The sequence below is a fragment of the Callorhinchus milii genome, unplaced genomic scaffold (assembly GCF_018977255.1).
Source record: "Callorhinchus milii isolate IMCB2004 unplaced genomic scaffold, IMCB_Cmil_1.0 Scaffold1, whole genome shotgun sequence".
NCBI classification, from domain to species: domain Eukaryota; kingdom Metazoa; phylum Chordata; class Chondrichthyes; order Chimaeriformes; family Callorhinchidae; genus Callorhinchus; species Callorhinchus milii.
Genome location: NW_024704742.1, coordinates 84413879 through 84427884, shown reverse-complemented (window position 1 = coordinate 84427884; position 14006 = coordinate 84413879). Strand labels below are relative to the sequence as shown.

General features: G+C 43.0%; 1 protein-coding gene across 2 annotated transcripts in view; it reads right to left on the bottom strand.

Annotated features, from left to right (window-relative positions):
* ric1 (RIC1 homolog, RAB6A GEF complex partner 1) overlaps positions 1-14006 on the bottom strand; it is a 96952-nt gene that overhangs the window by 6089 nt on the left and 76857 nt on the right. The window contains exons 18-24 of one of the 2 annotated variants that reach the window (XM_007906525.2): positions 13357-13470; positions 8632-9360; positions 7025-7183; positions 5729-5865; positions 4589-4878; positions 3713-3901; positions 236-413 (exon numbers count right to left, since the gene is read on the bottom strand). In XM_007906525.2, the coding sequence (XP_007904716.1) occupies positions 236-413; positions 3713-3901; positions 4589-4878; positions 5729-5865; positions 7025-7183; positions 8632-9360; positions 13357-13470 (1796 nt within the window). The remainder of the gene's footprint in view (positions 1-235; positions 414-3712; positions 3902-4588; positions 4879-5728; positions 5866-7024; positions 7184-8631; positions 9361-13356; positions 13471-14006) is intronic. The other variant, XM_042332637.1, reaches the window with a different exon arrangement.

Below are 14006 nucleotides of genomic sequence, written 5' to 3'. Positions count from 1 at the left end.
AAGATAGAGATGCCCTGCTGCTTAATCATTGTTCCACCTGCACCTTCAAAGAAATCACTTGGCATGTGGGGAATTAAGGGATAAAATTCTCACACCAATGAAACCAGTGTGTAACCTATTCTTATAAAACCAAACGTGTAACCTACCATTTTTGCCTAACTGCCGTTTTGAAAATACTGTTGTGGTCTAAGGGTTGGTCTTGTAGAAATGAATAAAAGGATAGCAGCCCACTTACTGTAGTTGAACCTGCGACTTGTGAGGACCCTTATTGGCCAGTTCCATGGATATATATTCTAGTTCAGACTGTGTTAGACTGAGTGTTGAAAAACTTTCATCTACCATCATCCAGTCACCATCCACCATAGAGCTGGTTTCTGTGAGATCAGTAGCTGAACCAATGCTGCATTCATCACCTTAAAAATAAAATCATATCACCATATTATTTAATTATATTTAAAATGGACTAGTGCTAACTTCTCTCTGTCTAACCTAGCAGATATTTTAGCTGAAATCATTTAAAATTGATTTCAAAGCCAATAAATTCCTTGTTGAAGACAGGCATTATGGGGGAGGAGGGGAGGGAACAAAAAAGGCAAATCTACCAATCCCAATCGGAATGCTGCAGCTCTCTCTGCAAATATAATCAGTCTGACAAAAGGATACCAGTAATCTTCCCCTCCCTCCATGGCTTGTCCTTTTATGAGCCAGAATTTGGAAGTGGCAAAGAACAGCTAACACAGCGAAACTGTGTCCCAGCACAACTCAATGCCTTCAGGCAAGATAAAGAAAAATACTGGGCGCAAGTGTATAGCAGTGTCTGGGGGGAGGGGTAGAAACATCTTGCCTCAGTTGCTTCCAATACATAGCACTCAGCTTGGTACTGAATGGAAAGGGCTCAAGATGGTACCAACAACAACAACAAAATTACATTTGTATAGTGCCTTTCATGTCGGGAGGACGTCCCAAGGTGCTGGACAGACAGAGTTACGGACCCGAGCTGGGGTCGGGGTGGGAGTGGGTGGAGGACAGAGGGGCGGAACAACAACAACAACAACAAGATTCCATTTATAAAGCGCCTTTCACGTCAGGAGGACGTCCCAAGGCGCTGCACAGTTGGGTCATGACCCGAGCAGGGGGGAAATGGTCAGGGTGAGGGGACGGAAGGGAGGGAGCGAGGAGGGGGGAAATGGTCAGGGGAGGGAAGGGAGGGAGCGAGGAGGGGGAAGAGAGTCGAGAGGGGAGCTGAAGGCTCGGTCAAAGAGAAAGGTTTTGAGACCGGCCTTGAAGGAGGAAAGGGAGGAGGCGGCGAAGGCACTGGGGGATGGAGTTCCAGAGCCTGGGGGCTGAGAGGCTGAAGGCCCGACCACCGATGGTAGGGCGGTTGGGGCGGGGGACGTGGAGCAGACCGGAGCCAGAGGAACGGAGGGTACGGGCAGGTAGGTAGGGGGATAGTAGGTTGGAGAGGTAGGAGGGAGCGAGGCCGTGAATGGCCTTGTAGGTGAGGATGAGGATCTTGAAATCAATCCTCTGGGGATGGGAGCCAGTGGAGGCGAGCGAGGGTGGGAGTGATGTGGTCCCGAAGCCTGGTGCGGGACAGTACACGAGCTGCAGAGTTCTGAATGACCTGCAGCTTGTGGAGGGAGGTGGCGGGAAGGCCGGCGAGGAGAGAGTTCCCATAGTCCAGCCTTGAGGTGACAAAGTGGTGAACCAGGGTTTCAGCAGCGTGAGGGGTGAGGTAATGCCGTAGTCTGGAAGCAGGGAGATCGAAAGCACGGTCAAAGAGGAGAGTCTTGAGTTGGGTCTTGAAGAAGGCAAGGGAGGGGGGGAGGCAGAGGGACAGGACACAGAAACCACCACCCAACCTGCTGAATTTCCTGGTGTACTCAGAGGGTTAAAAAAACAGACGGGAGCTTTCAACTAAGCTTCTTTGGGTTTTGGTAGCTCCCCAAGAACCACTCAACTGTAGGCACATGGCTTGAGTTAGAAAACCAGCGGGGAAAGAAGATGCACGCTTTCATAGGAGAGTGACGCCTTTTAGTAACTGATACCAGTCTTACAGCAATAAGGATAAACAGAAGTTCTGTTTTAAAAAAAATCTAACCTTGTATGAAAACACAGATCAGTAAAAACATTTGAAACTTAAGATGCTCCCACCTCCGACACTCAGGATAAACAGAATGATGTAACAGAATTTTAAAAATTGAGGTCAGTTCATATGGGGCATTACATGAGCAAGTGAAATGAGGGAATTCACATGCTTCAAAAAGGACACTAATCTCGTATCTCTTGTGAATCTCCTTTGTAGCTGCTCCAACTACCCATGGCAAGCAGAGCAGAACAAATTAAAACAAATCATAAAAGCAGAGGAATCCTGTTTAAAGTGACATTTGCAGTATTCAGCAGGATTCCATGCACTTCCAGTTCATTCAATGCTGTATCGTATCAGATTGAAGAAACGCTTTATATGACTATTATCCCAGGTATCTGGCTAAACAAAATACTACTTCAATAATGGGTAGAAGTGCTGTGTGGATGGCAAGAAGCTGATATTGATCCCCCACATCTGGCACATCTCCTGGATTTTCTGTGCATAAGTGCTGTAGATATTAAAATATAGAGACTTTCTCATATATAGTTATTTAAAGGACTATAAGTGGGCGAAACCTTGGGCAAGTTTCCTCTCTCCACACGCCTGATTATTATTATTTTATTTATTAAAACAATCCGCTATTAAAATTTAATGGTGGGTATCAACACTAAGGGGTCAGAGCAGTTTGTTCTACTGAACCTGCATTTGCACAAAAATGTAAGGTTTAATTTAATAAAATCTGGTCATGTTTATTGACCTAGCTAAATTTCCATTTTACCACTAGGATTTTTCGGTTTCTATTTTACGTCAAGATATACAAGTGTAATATTAATGTTATTTATTTTGGGTTCTACCTGATAAACTGTGGGTGTTACAGTAGTTATCCAGTCATTGGAGGAGCTCTGTCTTGGCCCACAGTAACACCTCACTTCCTACGTTGAAACATATTTCCGATGTTGAACCTTAATAGAGCACAGTCCCAGTAGACCTGGACTGTCAGCCTCTCTTGTGGTATCACTCCCACCTCTGATTTGGGTTTAAGCCCCAAGTCTGGGCTTGAGCTCACAGTCAACAGGTCATTCAACGCAGTAAATAGCCAAATTCAATTCGCCTCATTACTGTTACAACAGGCTGGCATTTGGTGTTGGTTTACCCATTCAGCTCATTCTCCTAACCAGTGGAGGATCTGTGTATTTGTGGGCAAATGCAGCAGGCAATATGCACACAGCAAAGGCTCACAAACAGTCAGGAAATGAATCTTAATGACCAATTTTAATCGGGGGATTGTTGGTCAGGTTGCCAGAAGAAACTCCCTTCTCTTTTCGAATGGTGCCATGGAATTTTCAACATGCACCTGAATAGGCAGATGGGACCTCAGTTTTAACCTCTCATCTGAAGAAGGGCACCTCCAACAATGCAAACACCCCTCCAGCACCGCATTGGAGTATCAGTTTTGACTACGTGAATTCAAGTCGCAATGTGGGGCTTGAACCTACAACCTTCTGACTCAGAGACGCAAGTGCTACGAGTTTGTTGCATGACTTCCTGCGTATGATTTTATGCTTAGTACTTTTGTATATCTTTAATTCACGTTTTTGAATAATAACCAAATAAATTCTTTACCTTTAGGAAATAAAGGTGATAAGAATGCATCCTGTGTCTGAGGACCTTGCAATGAGCCAGCATCTATTTCTCTGGGTGCAGTGGCTAAGCTCAGGCAGATGTGGCTCCCACGTGCAGTTATAACGCCACTCTCCACCTCTTTGTTTACCGAAATCTCAGTTGACTGAGATTTAAGAAACTGGTCTCCAACTGAATGGGGGTGGGGGGGAAGAGAAAGAAAAAGATCAATTAATGAGCAGTTACCATACTCAGCTTGACTATTTAAATTAAAAGTTACAGTGGAATGCTGCATGCCTATGATCCGCATGTTGGTTAATCCCCATTGGGCTACAATGCGGAAGTGTGACAAATTGGTTGTGAAGTTGGTAGGTACACAATTTGGCCAGTATGACTGAACTGGAAAAGTGAGGTAATTAATCATTTAGCAATTTATTACAAAGAATACCAATTGGTGATGGAAGGAGAAGCACTGGCAGGTGAGGAAGGCAGGATGGCATTGTGTGGGAGAGTGGAACTGTTGAGAGTATAGTAGACCTGGTTACAACAATAGTTGAGATTCATACAATCCCAACGAATCTTAAAATGCAATCTATCAGCTTTCCACAATGTGACGTCACTGCAATGCCCTGAAAGTGACATCAGCAGCGACCTGATGATCTAGAAGTTGGACCACTTTTTAAGCTGGTCACAAATCCACAGGGCGGTGGAGAAAGTTTTTGGTTAGTACTGTACATTGGATTTAAGGGGTGACCAATTATATGCAGTTTTTATATCCACAATGGGGTTGTTCCCAATGAATGCAGATATCACACTCTCTACTATATTCTATATTACAGAGCACTTTAATGAGATTTAGCTATGAAGTACTGTTATTACCTGTTTTGTATTTACCATTTTTAAACGGTGAATTTACTAAAGAGCTGGAAGGAATAACTGGAAAAGGCCAAAGAAAGTCCTTATGGAGCCTTTTTAGAGCTTTAACAAAGTCCTCTACCCGGCCGGCCCGAGTCCTTTCTTTGTAGAGCCAGCCTATGAGCTCAAAACCCAGCTGTGCGGCAAAGCTAGCAAGGTCTTTCAGCCTCATATCCTCCAGCAGTCTTCGTGCATGACGCCAAAGCATAACATCAATGTACATATTCTCAGCACAGTCACCATCCTTACTCCACCTAAAGATAAAGGCCACAAAGAAATTATACACATCCAGATTAGATTCTTCACATGTGAAATTAAGACTTTTTACTTTTAGAAGAACATTTCTAGTGGTCTTTCAAAGTTTTGGGAAAAACCCTGTGTGATGGATATAGCAGGTTGGATCATTCCTAACATTTTTAAAATGCTCATAGTGAGAGAGTGCATCATCTCATTGCATCCCAGGCGGAAGGAGCTGGAGTGGGATTAACCTGTCGTGTTCCTACGCACATCCAGAGTGCATCCCTGAGTAGTCTAGAGAACATTTCCATGCAGGACATGGCAAATTAATAAACTGTACATTTAACTTAAAATCAGCATTCCACCGTGTGCTTACTGAAAAGGGTGGCAGCAATATATAGAAAAACCTGAAGCTGAGAATCTAATAACTGAATTTTGTTTAGTCTATCAGAAAGAGAATTATAATATCTTGTAGAACCCAGTCTGTAGTGCTTGTGCAAACCTATAGCTTTCCAGGTTTAATGTTTTTCTCCAAAGGAGCAATTTAGGTTTCAGACTGCAAATATTTAAACTTTTCCCTACAGTACACTATAAAATGTGAAATATGACCCACAAACTGCGGAAATTATCAACTTTTGCAACTAATCTCTGCATCTCATTTTATATGCTAACTTGAAATAATGTTAATAGGCCCTTTAGCTTTTCCTGTTCACAGTTGGCAATGTGTTCCATTAATTTTATATGAAAAGGTCAAACTGCCTGCAGATAAAGCCAGGCCCTCACATAGCATCGATCAGAATCGCACGTTGTACAAACATGATCTACTTAAAGTCAGAATCTGGTGAGAAAATGAAATGCTGAAGTTACCTCTTGGCTGAAGGCCCTGCTGGCATGCTTAATGTCTTCTGCAAGTTGCATTTACTGGTGCCTAATCCTTCTGCTGATTGTGAGAAACTAATGCTGCGATGCTTGAAGAACTCAAAACCTCCCGTTGAACTTGGTTCCTGTTTTAAAAGAAACTTAAAATACTATTGGGGGCAACAAGGCTATGAAATACAACTACTGTTGATTTATGAATCTGCAGAATGCTGCTGTACCAGAGCACATCCCTCTTAGGCCTTTTGTGTAGCTGGGGACCATATAAATAATGTGAGTTAATTATGAATTGTTCTACACCAGAATCAGAGTCCACAAAACAAGTCCTTTTAGTCGTCTTTAACAATTATGAATTGCATCAGCAAAACTCGACATATGCATTGATATGCACCAAAGAGCAAAACAGCAACAACACCTATTATTTTATGGGGTGAAGAGAAGTGAAAGCAAGCAGAGGGAAGATCGACACAGAAAGAACTTGCTGTAACACCTTATCACATGCCACCAGTTTGTTGGAATTACCTTTGTTTTTACTTGCAAACATGGCAGCACAGCAAACTCCCGTGAACAGCCATGATAAAAATCACACTTCCCCCCACCCCCAATCTACCCTTTCTCTCATGCACTCTCTCGCTCCCCCACTCACACCCACTCTCTCCTCCCTGTCTCAATCACTCTCTCCCCCCTCTCTCAATCACTCTTTCCCCCTCTCTCAATCACTCTCCCCCACTCTCAATCACTCTCCCCCACTCTCAATCACTCTCCCCCACTCTCAATCACTCTCCCCACTCTCAATCACTCTCCCCCACTCTCAATCACTCTCCCCCACTCTCAATCACTCTCCCCCACTCTCAATCACTCTCCCCCACTCTCCCCCACTCTCAATCACTCTCCCCCACTCTCAATCACTCTCCCCCACTCTCTCTGCTTCTCTCTCCCCTCTGCTTCTCCCTCAATTCCCCTCCCTCTCACAACACTCTCTCTCTCATTCACCCTTCCTTACCTCTCTCTCACACACACAATCAATCACTCTTCCCCCACTCTCTTTCAGTTGAACCACCTGGTCTAGAAACAAAAATCCTCTTATTTTTGTTCTAAGAACACTGGCAGTTCTCCAACATCTGCTGGACGCAGAGAGTATAACCACAGAGGAACTTCACCACTGCTGGTGACGGAAAGCGTAAGCAACGTATAAATTATATTTGCAAGTGATCCTACTGGGAAATTAAGCTGTCAGTCTTTAATATGTATCAATGGACACTGGAAAAAAAATACCTTCACACATACCTGAGTGGCTGGAGTAGGTGGCGGAGTTTCCAATTCTCCAGCGCCAATTGCTTTCAGGAAACGGATCATGTGGCGACAAAGATCCCATTTTCCTTGTTCCAAGGCAGTATTAAAAAGTAGTGTAGCATGTTGCCTGCTGACTGCTGGAGCCTCCATGTTCTATCGGGTTTAAAAAAACAATTAAAAAAAACAAAATCAATCCTGCAGTAAATTAACTAGTGGAGCGTCTAAAAGTTATACCACAAGATTACAGAAGAATCAATTTTGTGTTATGAACACACGGATTTAAAATTTCCAAAACAGCCATTGTTCATGCGTGACTTTTGCAGGGGATGTTGACAGTCTGCTTGACTGTAGAGAGCACCATAACCTAGCCTCACCTCTCTCCACTCAGCTGTGACAATGCACTATCAATAGAGGGCGATGAAGTGGAACCAGTACCAGTAAACGTGGCTGGTTTTCCCTTTCCTAATCTGGAGAAGGCCTGGGCCAGTTTATCAACCAAGCAGACCCAGCTGAGATCAGAAAAATCAGCACGGACTTCCAGGTCCTGCCGATGAGCCAGGCGATGACTATCCTGTCATCAGCAGGGCCCTGGAATACTGTGGACCTGCCTGGCTCAGGAACCGGACTACTGAGACTGCCACAGGGGGCTGGCTCGATTCTGCCACTCTGTTGCCAGGCATGTCACCTTGGAGCCAGTTCAGCTCCAAGGAAACCCTGATTACCTCCCTCTCCCCTCCCCAAGAGGATGGTCATGATGGATGTTGAACAAGGGAGGAAGGGGAGGTGACAGACAGCCACGAGCCAAGTTTCTAGGCAGGTTTTAAAGACGGGAGGGAGGGGAGAGCAAATGAAGAGTCGATTTCCAAATGGTAAGACTTATAGTTCACGAAGGCTCGGCCACTGATGGTGGTGTGGAGGGGGCATAGGATTCACAACAGGCCCAAGTTTGCTAAGTCAAACGGCTAAGAAGGAGTGAGATTGGAGAAAACAAGGAGGTGACAGGATGTGAAGGATAGGTGAGGATTATGAAATCATCTGTTGGAGGTCAAAGTGCCAGTGGAGACTGGCAAGGACTGGGGTGACGGGCAAACTGAGTTTGGTGCAAGTCAGGATGCAGGCAGTCGAGTTTTGAATGAGCTGGAGCTGTTTTTAGCAACTTATTTACCAAAACTCCAAGGTTTCTCCTCTCTGAATTTCAGGAGAGATTTCCATGCCATACATCAAATGTACACCAACAAATTCAATAGTAAACTTCCAGGTCTTGTCTACACACGTCAACTGCATTCTTCACATACTATTACTTATCTGTTGCAAATTTGCTTATATAGTAATTTTATATAGTTACATTTCAGAACACAATCTCTCTGCAGACAAATGAGTGATAGCAAACTTGCTTCACTATGAAGGAGAAACATACAAACGCTGAATGCATAATGTACAGTAAGCAGAGGAAACACAGGGCAATCAGGATCTAATAAGAGTAAGATAGGTTACATTTTTGAGTTATATTCAGCGAAAGATACGTTACATATTGACCCTTCATCAAGAACTCAAGATGTCTAAGCCATCGCATATAAATAACCTTTGAGTGGATTTCCTACCTGCAGGATGATGAGATAAGAAGCAGCAGTGTCCAAGTCACGTGCCATCAAACATTCCTCAAACAAATCCTTAGGGTTCCCCACGGCACCAAACAGATAATTCCACAAGGCGTATTCAGTCTTCCTGGCACAGTGAACCACTGTCTGCAGAAAGAGTGGGAACTCGGTGATGAACTTTGCCACAGTTGGAAGCAATGGGTCAGGAATAGGTTCCCGGGAAGTAGCTTCTTCTTCCAATACTTCATGAAGCATCAATTCCAGTACATGAGGGAAGTATGGCAATGTGGCACAGGACTGGGCTAAGAGCAGTGCCTGTTCACCTAGATTTCGAACCAGCAGCTGGCGAAGGATATGATGGAGGTAGATTTGAGAGGTCCTCTCAACAGTACAGAAAGGAAAAAGGACCTCCAAAGGTTCTCTGTTACTGGTATGTATATATAATCCATCATACAGCACAGTCTCATTCACTGCACCAAGAACCAAAGCATCCTCAAACAGTACAGCCAATGGGTAAATGTTTATCTGGAAGGGCAGCATGATCCGTCTGGAAAGGAAGGAATGAGGTTTGCGATGGTCCCTGGGAAAAAGGGGCAGCCAGACTTTCATCCCTGCTTCTCCACAACTCAGCCAGAGAGCCTCCAGCAGGTGACGCTTCTGTTTGTTGGTTCTGCAGGTAGTCCATACATTTTCAACACACTGAGCAAGTACCACTGGAGCACAGAATGGGAGCTACAAGAGAGGAAATGGTTAGAAACTTCATGTGCTTAAAATAAATATCTACAACAAAGCTTGCAATAGGCAATAATAATAATAATTCTTGCATTTGATATAGAGCCTTATCACATTGTTGAGATGTCTCAAAGCACTTCATAGAACATTCTGTAAAGTGAATTGACTGTATATTTTGTTGGTGAAAAACAGCAGCAATGTCCCACAAATGGTCATGGATTGAGTGACCAAATTATTATTTTTTTTGAAGGGATTATTACTACCAGAAAAGTGAACCTCCAATCAACTAACAATCAGATTCCTACTTACTGCTAGGATAAACAGAAGCGTGTGGTGTAGGAAATTTGCCTAAGATTTCGTCCTGCCTGGGAATCGAACTGGGTCACTTATAACATTTTCAGATATTCATACCAATGTCCTTGCAGGGAGATTAACTAGTGCTGTGGGGAAGGGTTTAAACTAATTTTGAGGGGGGAAGGGAATCAGGATGTAGCATTAGAGCAGGCAAACAAGTTACATAGAGGGTTGGGAGAGACGAATATCAATGTAATGCTAATGACATGACAGAGTAGATAGTGGGAGATTGTTTTCTCTGGTTGGAGAAACTAAAACCAGGGGTCACAACCTTAAAATCAGAAGCCAACCCTTTCGCACTGAGTTGAGGAAGAACTTCTTCACTCAAAGGATGGTGAATGTATGGAACTCACTACCCCAAAGGGCTGTTGACGCTCAGTCCTTGAACACATTCAAGACTGAGATAGATATATTTCTTATTGCAAAAGGGATTAAGGGATATGGGGATAAGGCAGGGTTATGGTATTAGCTGGAGTTAGATTAGAAGATCAGCCATAATTGAATGGCAGGGCAGGCTCGAAGGGCCAAATGGCCTACTCCTGCTCCTACGTATTATGTTATGTTATGTAATAAGGAGTAATCCAGAAAAAGGAGGGGTTAGACGGGGGAGAAATACAGAACAGACTAAGTCAGTCTTGGAATGCATGTGCGTAAATGCACGGAGTGTGACGAATAAGATTAGTGAGCTACAGGCTCAAATTGCCACATGGGGTTATGATGTAGTGGCAATAACGGAGACCTAGCTCAAGCAAAGGCAGGAATGGGAGCTGAATATTCCTGGCTACAATGTATTCAGGAGGGATAGGGAAGGAAAAAAAGGAGGCGGGGGTGGCAATATTAATTAAAGACACGGTTACGGCCCTGGAATGGGACGATGTGCGAGAGGGTCCAAAAACAGATTCAATTTGGTTAGAATTAACAAGCAGAAAAGGAGCTGTTACTCTGTTAGGTGTATACTATAGACCACCAAATAGTGGGAAGGAGATAAACAAGCAAATCTGCAAGCAGATTTCAGAAAGATGCAAAACCAATAGAGTAGTGATAATGGGGGACTTCAATTATCTTAACATAGCAAAATAACAGTGTAAAGGGCAAGGAGGGGAAGGATTCATGAAATGTGTGCAGGATAACTTTCTGGATCAGTATGTTTCCAGTCCAATGAGGAAGGAAGCAGCGCTGGATCTAATTCTGGGGAATGAAGTGGGGCAAGTGGAGTAGGTTTCAGTAGGAGAGCATCTGGACAACAGTGATCACATCATTAGGTTTAGAGTACTTATGGAAAGGGACAAGGAGAAATCAAAGGTGAAGATACCCAACTGGAAGAGGGCTAATTTCAGTGAGTTAAAATGTGACCCAGCCAAGGTGGATTGGAAAGAAAGATTGGCAGGTAAAACAGCTAACGAGCAATGGGAAGCCTTCAAGGAGGAGTTAGTTCGGGGACAGAACAGGGAAAGGTAGGGCATCCAAACCTCCCTGGATGAATAAGGAAATTGGGATTAAGATAAAACAGAAAAGTGAGGCTTATGATAAATGTCAGGTCCAAAATACAGAAGATAATCAAATAGAATATAGAAAGTACAGAGGAGAACCAAAAAAGGAAATAAGAGGGGCAAAGAGATTGTATGAAAAAAGATTAGCGGGTAACATAAAAGGGAAGCCTAAGGTATTTTATAAGGATATACAGAATAAACGATTAATCAAAGGTAGGGTGGGTCCAATTAGGGACCAAAGAGAAAATCCTCTTGCGGAGGCAGAGGGAATGGCTGATGTATTGAATGAGTACTTTGCATCTGTCTTCAGAAAAGAATAGGATGCACCCAATGTCACAGTATCGGAGGAGAGGTTAGAGAAATTGGATAGGATAAGAATAAACTGAGAGGAAGTACTAAAAAGGTAGATAAGTCACCCGGTCAGGATGGGATGCATCCTAGGTTACTGAGATAAGTAAGGGTGGAAATAATGGAGGGCTGTGGCAACAATCTTTCAATCCTCCTTGGACATTGAGGTGGTGCCAGAGGACTGGAAGTTTGCAAATATTACTCCACTGTACAAAAAGGGGCAGAAGGATAAACCCGGGAACTACAGGCCTGTCAGCCTAACGTCAGTAGTGGAGAAACTTCCAGTGACCATAATCCGGGACAAAATAAATTTTCATTTAGAAAAATATGGGTTAATAAAGGACAGCCAACACAGATTTGTTAAAGGCAAATCATCTCTAACAAACCTGATAAAATAATTTTTTGATTAGGTAATGGAGAGGGTGGATGAAGGCAGTGCAGTTGATGTAGTTTATATGGATTTTCAAAAGGCGTTTGAAAAAGTGCCACATAAGAAACTTGTAAGCAAAATAGAAGCCATCGGTATTTAAGGGACAGTGGCAGCATAGATACAGAACTGACTGGGGGACAGAAAGCAGTGAGTGGGGGTGAATGGTTGTTTTTCTGACTGGAAGGAAGTGTGCAGTGGTGTCCCCCAGGGGTCAGTACTGTTGTTTTTGATCTGTATAAATGACCTGGACTTGAGTATAGGGAGTACAATTTCCAAGTTTGCAGGTGACGCTAAGCGAGGAAAAGTAGTAAACAGTGAAGAGTATAGTCACAGACTGCACGAGGACACAGACAGACTGGGAAATGGGCCGACACGTGGAGATGAAGTTTAATGTGGAGAAATGTGAAGTGATGCATTTTGGGAGGAAGAATGAGGAGAGGCGATATACGCCGATGGTACAATCTTTAAAGGGGTGAAGGAACAGAGAGACCTGGGGGTCATATAAGTAAATCTTTGAAGGTGGCAGGACAGTTAGATAAAGCTGGTTAAAAAAAGGGATACTAGGCTATATAAATAGGGCATAGAATACAAAAGTCAGAAAGTTATGATGAACCTTTATAAAACACTGGTTACACCTCAGCGAGAGACTGTGTTCAGTTCTGGGGCACTACACTTCAGGAAGGATGTCAAGGCATTGGAGGGTGCAAAGGAGATTTGCCAGGATGGTACCAGGAATGAGGGACTTCAGTTATGAGGAGAGGCTCGAGAAGGTAGGATTATTCTCCTTGGAGCAGAGAAGGTTAAGAGGAGTTTTAATAAAAGCTTTCAAGATTATGGGGGAGATTCGAGAGGGTGAACAGGAGAAATTATTTCCACTGGCGCGTGGGTCAGTAACTCGAGGACACTAATTTAAAATAGTTGTTAAAAGAAACAGAGGGGAGGTGAGGAGAAATTTTTTCACACAGCGAGTTGTTCGGATCTGGAATGCATAATTATGTGGCGAGGGGGAGGACAAGTTTACAGGGCTATGGGGAGAAAACAGGGGAGTGGATTGAATTGGAAAGCTCTTTTCAAAGAGCCGGCACAGACACGATGGGCCGAATGGCCTCCTTCTGTGCTGTAAAATTCTATGATTCTATGATATTTACTTCTGTTATCCTCTTAAATCAAGAAACAATATGAAACACCCTCTTTGTAACTAACACTAACAGTAAATCTAAAAGTACATTTTTCTATTGCTGTTAGGTTTGTCATAATTTTATTCGAAGTCCTCACTGATACAGTTTGAGTGTACAAAAGTAACTCCACACACAAAAACAGTAGTTACAAAATAATTATGAACAAAACAATGTACTCTTCTGGTGAGTTACTTACCAGTTTTTGTTTGGGAATGCTATCCTTCTCTCGTACCTGAGGACCTGATCGATCTCTCTGCAACATGATGAGTTGTCCTGCTAGATTAAGCATAATGCTCTCTGCAGCACAAGCCTGAAACAAAAATAAATATTCAGTAAAGTCAGCAGTAGATTTCATACATCAGCTGATAAATTTAACAAGTATCAAGAAATCAATTAATCCCCAATTCCCAATTTTCCTTCTTATTAAGTTTCCAATTGATTTCTAACTGAATTTGTGAAACAATGGAAAAGACTGTCTATTTAAGATTTTCAAATTTTATGCTAAAATTTTGTAAATAAAAATTGCCAATTTTATTCCTTCCTGAAGGTATGACCAACTCCTCTTTTCCCATTTAATGGCATACGGTTCCATAGGTGCCTTACAGAACATCACCCAAGTGGCCATTGTTCATTCCCGCTTTGTAATTTGTCAGCAAACTATTCAACTGCAGGGAGCATTGAAGCTAAGCAATGCACCTTTAGCAGAGATACAAGATAGTATGCTGGAGGAATTGTCTATTATTATGATTGTGGTGTTTTAGTAAACAAAAGCGTAGAGGGTGTGTATTTCGTGGAATTACCCACATCATTTCTTAAAAGGAAGATGTATGGAGATTACAGATGTCA